This window comes from Pristiophorus japonicus, chromosome 17, assembly GCF_044704955.1.
Source record: "Pristiophorus japonicus isolate sPriJap1 chromosome 17, sPriJap1.hap1, whole genome shotgun sequence".
Classification (NCBI taxonomy): Eukaryota; Metazoa; Chordata; class Chondrichthyes; family Pristiophoridae; genus Pristiophorus; species Pristiophorus japonicus.
Window position 1 is genome coordinate 18,014,812 of NC_091993.1, and position 10,347 is coordinate 18,025,158.

General features: G+C 42.1%; 1 protein-coding gene across 1 annotated transcript; it reads left to right on the plus strand.

Annotated features, from left to right (window-relative positions):
* The first annotated feature begins 334 nt into the window (after nucleotides 1–334).
* rasl12 (RAS-like, family 12) lies at nucleotides 335–9,119 on the plus strand. Its single transcript, XM_070858442.1, has 5 exons — nucleotides 335–769; nucleotides 1,237–1,293; nucleotides 3,925–3,998; nucleotides 7,389–7,579; nucleotides 8,097–9,119. Exons 1-5 carry the CDS (start codon nucleotides 646–648, stop codon nucleotides 8,485–8,487), a joined length of 837 nt encoding a protein of 278 aa, XP_070714543.1. The 5' UTR covers nucleotides 335–645; the 3' UTR covers nucleotides 8,488–9,119.
* The last annotated feature ends 1,228 nt before the right edge of the window (nucleotides 9,120–10,347 follow it).

Sequence of the window (10,347 nt, forward strand, 5' to 3'; positions counted from 1 at the left end):
CACTGCAAGCAGCATTTTGGAAAGGAATGAGCCCTGTTGACCCGAATGGCATCAAGATGTTTCTGTTCCACAGTAAAGTGAGACAGGGAGATTTCTGCAGGAGAATTTCTCATCAAGAATAAAAAGCACAGCAAATTGTTCGGAGGTCTTGAGAGAGCGAGGCAGTGAGCACAGCTCCCAGTTTGAATGTGTTATCAGAGGCGGATCTTGCCACTGAATGAATGCTCAGGCTGTTGAAGCCAGGGCGGCTCGCTTTGATGTTGCAAGCCCCATTTATAGAGCAGCTGCTAAGCCCACAGCTATTTGGTGATAGGATCCTTACTCCGTTTGGACTGCAGATGTTCCTGTAAAGGCGAAAGTGGCGACTTCCTTACAAGGAATGCGATTCAAAGCGCCGGCATCCTCAAGAATCCTTTCAAAACTCCAACACCCTCCTATCCCCTTCCTCCTCCTCCTTAACCCGGGACTGTGACCATCCCCCCGCGCTCATCGACCGAGGGGGGCGTCACTCCACCAGACCAGCACTGACCTCTGAGCTTGGAGACGTGTTGTGGGGATACAGTGAGGGTTTTTTTTTCCCCCCTCCTCTCCCTTTCAAATCCCCCTGGGCAGGTGGAATTTGCAATGTTTTAGCCCGAGCAGAGTATGTCCTCGATGTTTGGGAAAGTCCGGGCCAGCGGTGCTGCCGCGGATCGGGACAGGGCTGTGCAGGCGCCGAGTCCCGAATGCAACGTCGGGATCCTGGGCTGTGCTGGCTCGGGCAAATCGGGTAAGGAAAGAGTCTGGATTCTTGCGTTCTGCCCAGGCACCGGGTACTGCTTGGCTTCCAAAATCCCACTGCAAACAGGGCAAAAAGATCCCATTTGCTCGCTATTTCGAGCGAAAGTGAGGATTTCGTTCGAAATTCGAGCAGAGGAACTGGAGCATCTCGTTCGTTCCCCAATTAGCAAATCGAGGAAACTTTCGCAAATTAGCGACCAGAGGAATCCCCGTCGAAATTACCCGAAATGACCATCCTTTGGATTGCTGTTACCAAGAGCTGTTCTTTTGCCAGTTGGTCTTAACTTTATAGTTGAATCTTTCCAAAGGTTTAAGTAGGATTTAAAAAAAAGAAAGACTTGCATTTATATAGCGCCTTTCACGGCCACCGGACGTCTCAAAGCGCTTTACAGCCAATACGTTTGGATTATAATCACTGTTGTATTTAAACACTGATTTTTTTCTTTGATTCTTTAGCTTTGACTGTGAAGTTTCTCACCAAAAGATTCATAAGCGAGTATGATCCTTACCTGGGTAAGTGCCATAGATTTTTTTTCTTATACATTTATCAGTCTGCTTTTCAATCTGTTTACATGAAAATCTGAACCCAAGGAGATCTTCAGCAATATGCAGCCGCTCCCGGGGCGGTCACTTCCAGCACAGTCAGTTCACTCTGTCATTTGCTCTTGTTGTCTGTACAACACTTCTTGAATGTGGTACTGGTGGGTTCAGTGCAGCCAGACATTGCCGCTGGAGGTGGTCAATCTGGGGACCTGTGAGGGGGCCCGCACCAACTGTTTAAAAAGTACCTCGGGGGAACCTGAACAAGTTTTCTGCCCATACAGACTTGTTACAATGACAGCGATTCCAGGCATCTTATCCTGTCTGGAGCATTGTGTTTCGGAGACAACTTATTTATTTAAAAAGTCACCAGTAATTCAATCGACAATTAACGATTTTAGAAAAAAAAAGTTAAACTTCACCTGATTCACAAGTGGTGAGAATGTGAAACCATGGAGTGGCTGAAGCAGATAGCACTGATGTATTGGACACAGATTTAAGGTGATAGGCAAAAGATGATGGGCACAGATTTAAGGTGATTGGCAAAAGATGATGGGCAAAAGATGATGGGCACAGATTTAAGGTGATAGGCAAAAGATGATGGGCACAGATTTAAGGTGATTGGCAAAAGATGATGGGCACAGATTTAAGGTGATTGGCAAAAGATGATGGGCACAGATTTAAGGTGATAGGCAAAAGATGATGGGCACAGATTTAAGGTGATAGGCAAAAGATGATGGGCACAGATTTAAGGTGATAGGCAAAAGATGATGGGCACAGATTTAAGGTGATTGGCAAAAGATGATGGGCACAGATTTAAGGTGATTGGCAAAAGATGATGGGCACAGATTTAAGGTGATTGGCAAAAGATGATGGGCACAGATTTAAGGTGATTGGCAAAAGATGATGGGCACAGATTTAAGGTGATTGGCAAAAGAACCAAAGGTGGCATTACAAAAAACTTTATTACGCAGTGAGTGGTGAAGATGTGGAATGCACTGCGCGCAAGGGTGGTGGAGGCAGACTCAATCTTATCTTTCAAACGGGAATTGAATAAGTATCTGAAGGGGGAAAAAATTGCAGGGCTATGGGGAAAGGGCAGGGGAGTGGGACTAGCTGATGTGCCCTTGCTGAGAACTGGCATGGGCTCGACGGGCCAAATGGCCTTCTGTGCTTTAAGAGGCCTGATGTACACATGAGGGAGAAGGGAATAGAGGGATGGGAAGAGTTACTTATAGTGGGAGGAGGTTGGTGTGCAGTATAAATGCCAGCATAGACTAGTTGGGCCGAATGGTCTGTATCTGTGCTGTAGATTCTATGTAAGTGTGTCTGACGAATTTCAAGTGACAATTGTCATGGGCGCTATCAGTAAGAAGGTTCTGTAACACAAACACTTCAGTGCAGAATCTCTAATGGACAAAAATGCCTCAGCTACTCATGTGCTTGCAGCTGATAATCTCCCCGTAGTTTTATTCATTTTGTAAAAGGAAATGGTTAAGCAACGCATCAATTTCAAAATTCTCATCCTTATTTTCAAACCCCTCCACGGCCTCACCCCTCCCTATCTCTGCAATCTCCTCCAGCCCCACAACCCTCTCCCGAGATGTCTGCGCTCCACTAATTCTGCCCTCCTGAGCAGCCCTGATTATAATCGCTCAACCATTGGTGGCCGTGCCTTCTGTTGCCTCGGCCCCAAGCTCTGGAACTCCCTCCCTAAACCTCTCTGCCTCTCTTTCCCCCTTCAAGATGCTCCTTCAAAATCTACCTCTTTGACTAAGCTTTTGATCACTTGTGCTAATTTCTCCTTATGTGGCTAGGTGTCAATCTTTTTGGCTCAAAGCACCCCTGTGAATCGCCTTGGGATGTTTCACTATGTTAAAGGTGCTATATAAATACAAGTAGTTGGTGCAGTTGTTGTTGCTGAAACTGTTTACATGTTCTGTAATCGTTTAAAATCTGACATACCTCTGCCAGTCAGTTACTCAGACATCCGCTCATATCTCTGGTCTATGCCAGGAGCAGTTAGTGATATCCACACTCTTTTTGGAGTTTTTATTTATACATTATTGGTCTATCTAATTTTATAACTCTTATGCTTTAAGAGCACCAATACAAAATGATAGAAGTACCTCAAGAGCATCAATTTAGAACTCGAACCTATGTAATTGTGGATTACATATTTTCTTTTAAAGCAAGTGAAAAGTGTGTGTGGGGGGGAATAGAGGAATTGACTTCTGTGTTTATCAGAAACCCCATACCCTACACTTATCACCAAGATACATTTTTACCTTGCCAACATTTTTCCATAAAGGCTTTAGCAATCTCAGCTAAAATTAAGATCAAACGGATATAATGTGCCATTCACATATATGTTCTTCTGTTTTTAAAGTTAGAATCATAGAATTATAGAAATTTACAGCACGGAAGGAGGTCATTTCAGCCCATCGTGTCCGTGCCGGCCAACAAGAGGCTATCCAGCCTAATCCCACTTTCCAGCTCTAGGTCCGTAGCCCTGCAGGTTACAGCACTTCAAGTGCACATCCAAGTACTTTGATATTGGTAATCTAAGGACTGTTCATTGCTGACAGTATTATTCTGTTCCAGAGGATACCTACACTACTGAAGAAGTCGTGGATCACCAGTCAGTCCTCTTAAAAATAATGGACACAGCCGATCAGGTAATAAAGGCTTTTGCAGTGGACGAAGGGAATATGCAGGATATTGTAGCTGCGATTCTAAAACACCCAGACATTTACATAAGAACATAAGAAATAGCAGCAGGAGTAGGCCGTATGGCCCCTCGAGCCTGCTCTGCCATTCAATAAAATCATGGCTGAACTTTGACCTCAACTCCACTTTCCCACCCAATCCCCATATCCTTTGATTCCCTTAGAGCCCAAAACTCTATCGATCTCACACTTGAATATACTCAACGACTCAGCATCCACAGCCCTCTGTGGCAGAGAGTTCTAAAGAACCACAACCCTCGGAGTGATGAGCAACCTTGGAGTGATTTAGCCATTGATTTATGCAGATTCAAATAACCAAAACCTTTCATTTCTTGGCATCCACGGAGCTAAAGATAAAGTGCTTAAGTAAACAGTTAACGGGATGGATTATTCCCTCTTTTCTCAATACAGAGCACCTCATTTTTGCTGGGCTATTTAATTTAAAGCGATTTAACTTGGCTACAAGGCTACACGAGCTCTTTCAATTGAAGACCAAATAAATTACATAAGACACATTTAATATCAATGTTTAATAGTGTTTTAAAGTAACAAGATAATATAGTGGCAATTTTTCAAGAGCAGTCCATTTTTTCAGTACCTGAAGTAGGATAAGGTGTTTTTTTCCCCCTCAACTTTATATGCCAGATCAAGCATTGCATTTTGTGTATGTTCATCAATCTGCCATTATATGTCAGCGAAACGACATCCCTTCCAGTTAGCCTTTTCTTTTTCAAAACAATTAAACAATAAGCTCAGTAAGGATGCCAGTTAACAAAGATTCTAATAGATAAATATGACACGGACATTTGTCCAGTAAAATTAGAAGGCTTTGTTATAATCTGGAGTCATTGATAATCTTATGGATATTACACTAATGCCCATGACACTGCACATTTCTTATAAACTGATAAATTACTGTGGTAATGTAAATGTCTCTGGTGAAACTCAAAACATTAATTTTAAACTTTCCACAGGATGTTTATCGAATCTGCATTATTTTTCATGTTTTAAGTTTTCTTGCCTTGTTTGCTGACTGTATTTTGCCATCAAATTTTTACCCCTGTTACAAAAAGTCTATGTTAATTTTAGAACTAACTTCACATACACTGTGACGGGGAGAAAGACATCTTTAAAATCTCTCACTTTCAATTCATTCTCAGCAGATATAGTTTTGAATCCATGTATAATAAAAATAAGTGTAATTAGCTCTGGGCACTGACGTGTTTTAAAAAAAAATCAAAGCAACATTTAAGGACATGCCTTTGTTACCTCCAGACTTGACTATTCTAACGCACTCCTGGCTGGCCTCCCACATTCTACCCTATGTAAAGTTGAGGTCATCCAAAAACTCGGCTGCCCGGGTCCTAACTTGTACCAAGTCCCGTTCATCCATCGCCCCTATGCTCGCTGACCTACATTAGCTCCCGATTACGTAACGCCTCAATTAAAAAATTCTCATCCTTGTTTTCAAATCCCTCCATGGTCTCGCCCCCTTCCTATCTCTGTAATCTCCTCCAACCTCCTGAGATATCAATGTTCCTCATATTTTGCCCTCTTGAGCATACCTGAATGTAATGACTCAACCATTGGTGGCCGTGCCTTCTGTTGCCTAGGCCCTAAGCTCTGGCACTCCCTCCCTAAACCTCTCTGCTTCTTTACCTCTCTTTCCTCCTTTAAGACACTACTTAAAACCTACCTCTTTGACTAAGCTTTTGGTCATCTGCATAAATTTCTCCTTATGTGGCTCGCTGTCAAATTTTGTTTTATAACACTCCTGTGATGCGCCTTGGGACGTTTTACTATGTTAAAGGTGCTATATAAATACAGGTTGTTGTTGTTGACATTGAGAGTGATGGGTGAAGATCTTCTAGTCCTTAAATTTCAGTAAAATGGTTTTCCTTTAGAACATGTTTTTGTCAAAAATAACAGAGGAAATCTCCACAAATGTAATAACACATAGCAATTGCAGGAATTCTTACCCCTGGTGTTGGTAGTTGCAGGAGAATGTTTTTATCTTTAAACACAGTTCAATTGTGCAGAAACAATACAAGTTGTAGTTTTTACTAGCAGTAGAGCATGATGCTGAACTCGAGAAAAAAATGAATAGAAATGAAAAACTTGTGTGGTACAAGCAGATATGTGACCATGAAGAGAGAGAGATAAGAAACTAAACAAGTACCTTGAATGAGAGAGCGTGTGTGGTCTAATCCACCAATCTGCCATCAAATGCCCTGGACGTGAGTCTTTATGGACCTATCATTTTATGTAACTACTTCTAGTGATTTATGTATTATTAGTCCCGATTTTGTTGCTCCTCTACCCAATTTAATCCCATTGTAAACAAGATGTGTACAGCTGCATAATCACAGCTTCAGAACAGATTCTCGAGCAAAATTTATAAGTTGCAATTACATAAAATTTGTTTCATTTTTTTCAACTTGAACCAATTCAAAGTGACTAGCCGAAAGCATTGTATTCAACTGAACATGTTCCGTTTAAAAAAATTTGTTCCGGGATGTGTGCATCGCTGGCAAGGCCGGCATTTATTGCCCATCCCAAATTGTCCCTTGAGAAGGTGGCAGTGAGCCGTCTTCTGGAACCGCTGCAGTCCGTGTGGTGAAGGTGCTCCCTCCCACACTGCTGTTAGGGAGGGAGTTCCAGGATTTTGACCCAGCAATGATGAAGGAACGGCAATATATTTCTAAGTCAGGATGGTGTGTAATTTGGAGGGGATCATGGATGTGGTGGTGTTCCTATGCACCTACTGCCCTTGTCCTTCTAGGTGGTAGTGGTTGCGGGTTTGGGAGGTGCTGCCGAAGAAGCCTTGGTGAGTTGCTGCAGTGCATCTTATTAATGGTACAGGGTGCACCGGTGGTGGAAAGAGTGAATGTTGAAGGTGGTAGATGGGGTACCAATCAAATAGGCTGCTTTCTATTAGAAACAAATGATTGTAGCAAGTACATAAAGAAAAATACAGCTACAGTATTTAATTTGTATGCGATAATTGTTAATTGCTATATTGTACTGTGCTGGATGTATGAATATGTATGATGAGGAGTCTTAGTGCATCCCTGCTTATGTTTATGGTTTGCTAAGGTTTGTGTGTGTGCAGGTGTGTATGTGCGCGTGCATGTGTGTGTGTGCATGTGTGTGTGTGCGTGCATGCGTGTGTGTGCATGTGTGTAGGTGTGCATGTGTGTGCATGTGTGTGTGTGGGTGTGCATGTTCATTTGTGTCGGTGTGGGTGTGGGTGTTCTTGCAAGTATTGTCACATCTTGCAAGTAGTGCACTTGCTATGACTGCATAACACTGATCAATCATTTATATTTTGAAAACTAGGACAAACCAATGAACTCGGAACGTTACCTGCACTGGGCAAATGCATTCATTGTTGTCTACAGCATTGATAACAGGAAGAGCTTTGAAGGGTGCCTGCATTATCTCAATGTAATATCTAGTCATGCCAAAGGACTACCACATGACTATCCAATTATTTTGGTGGGGAATAAATTGGACATGGAGAGATACAGGTAAGAAATATTCAAAATAAAAGTGAGTGATACAGGAGTGCAGGAATTTAAAGGGCTTGTTTATTTCATTGCCACTCAGTCTATAAATAAGGTTCTATACACATTTTCATTCATAAATTTCCTGATATTAAAAAGAACATAGGAACAGGACTAAGCCATTCAGCTTCTCAAGTCTGTTCCGCCATTCAATTACATAATGGCTGATCTGTATTTTAACTCAATTTACCTTAATGTCCTTTAAGGAAGGAAATTTGTCGACCTTACCTGGTCTGGCCTATATGTGACTCCAGACCCACAGCAATGTGGTTGATTCTTTACTGCCTTCTGAAATGGCCCAGCAAGTCACTCAGTTGTAATCAAGATGGCGGCTCACCACCACCTTCTCGAGGGCAATTAGGGATGGACAATAAATGCTGGCCTTGCCGGCAACACTCACACTATGTGCAAGAATTTTTTAAAAAGATATTTGCTGTTTATTAATATTAACATGTTTTGAAAAAAACATTTCTGTTTTCAGACAGGTAAGCAAGTCTGATGGACTGTCACTGGCATCCAAATATAACTGCTCATTTTATGAAGTGTCTGCCTGTTTGGACTTTGAGTCTGTGCAGCATGTGTTCTACGAATTGATTCGTGAGGTGAGGCGAGAGACGGAGCGTCACCTTCCGGTCAGGCCTCTCTTTATCTCCGAGGACAAGCCCGTGTTGAGTATTGCCCACCCACCTGCCTTTGCCCACGCCGTGAAACACCACCCACCCACATTTGGAACACAGCGACTATCCACTGCCGCCTACAAGGAAATTCCCACCATCACTTCAGCTAAGCTCGTCACGGTGAAGTCAGCAAGGGCTCAAAGCAAGCGGAGAACTCCCACACTAACCTTACTTAAAGGATTTAAAATATTCTAAAATATTAATCACCGCGCTGAATACCAAAGCTCAATGTAACCTTCTCGTATTTAGGTAGGTCAGAAATGCTGTTCTATGGCTAGTGACTATAGAACTAAAACTGCCACAAAATATTATATCAACCAAACTAACTGAACACCATCTGGTACTGACGTGATCTTTGGTAAGATTATGCGGATTTAGGAGTGACTAAATGGACCAACAGGCTCTGCAGATGGCCACGTGCATCAGTTGTCAGCTAAAGCCTTCTTTAGGGGAAAGATTATTGGAGGGAAGAGCATTTGTCGCAATGTCTGCTGCAGAAATTCAGCCGGGGAAAGAAAAGATGATGTAACTGGCCAGTAACCTGAAGGATATTACTACATGAAAACGTGTCCCCCAATACCCTTAGGATGACAATGGGAAGTCAAACAAACATTTTCAGTACGTTTCAGAGGTAAAGGTGGCACTCTGGTTAAAAAAAAGGAATCTAGAACAAGCTTTGCAAGAACCAAGGAAGAACCAGCTTTGAAAATGGTGTTTATGTTTCAATTATCCAATTATGAAGTGTTCACTAAAGTACCTTAGATTTTACTTCCTTGATAATGAAGAGGAATGTACAGAGGTTCAATAAAGTTGCACATGTAATGATATCTGTAATCTTTTATCTGTCTGGTTATGAGATGTACTTTTATGTTATTTGTAGATGATAGAATGAAGTAATAGTCATTAACAAAGGAAAGTATGCAGTTAAGGACACTGTCCTTCTCTAGATGCCAGGTTAAACGATAAGGGAATAAGGGGTTATGGAGAGCAGGCAGGGAAGTTGACCTGAGTTCATGATCGGATCAGCCATGATCTTATTGAATGGTGGAGCAGGCTCGAGGGGCCGCATGGCCTACTCCTGCTCCTATTTCTTATGTTCTTATGTTCTTATGTTTGAATCCAGCTCGGGTTGCTAAGATTAACATCTCCCTTTCTCTCTTCTTTCCCTTGCTGCCACCTGTATGTGTTGCCAAACCGGGCCAATCACAGTCCGGCTTCCCATTGGGTATGAGTTTACCAAACAACACAGCCCATAATTTGACATGAATTATCACTAAATTAACAATCTCTCTCCAAGCTCAAGAGCATGGACTGTGTGCAGAATAGAAATGTTCAGACTGGTGTACTGGGATGAACTGTACTAAGTTTAGAGTTAGACGGCTTTACTCAATCTCTGGCCATACTTTATCTAGCCTGCAAGTAATTGTTATTGAGGATCTAAATAAGAAAAGTGTTCCTGATATTCATTACCAGACAACCACAAAAATTAACCAATAAATATATATCAAAATGCAATCACCATTGACCAGTATTGTTACACTATTTTGTGCATAACACCAGATATCTGGTAGCCACACCTCATCACTGAAATGAAATGGCACCGTGATTTCTTAAATCATGTTTTTTTATTTACAGTATATTTGAATACGTAGGCTACTTATTTGCAAAAAAAAAATTATTCTACTCATTCAATGGATTATAGGGGACAGAAACAGAAGCTAATTTGTAACATAGTACTTTTAGAGTGAGAGGGGATCTTATTGAAACATATAAGAGTTTGAGGGGACTTGACAGGGTAGGTGCAGAGAGGATGTTTCCCCTTGTGGGGGAATCTAGAACTAGGGGGCATAGTTTCAGAATAAGGGGTAGCCCATTTAACACGGAAATGAGGAGGAATTTCTTCTCTCAGAGGGTCGTGAATCTTTGGAATTCTCCACCCCAGAGAGCAGTGGAGACTGAGTCATTGAATATATTTAAGGTGGCGATAGACAGATTTTTGAAGGGGGAATCAAGTGTTATGGGGAGCGGGCGGGGAAGTGGAGTTGAGGCCAAGAT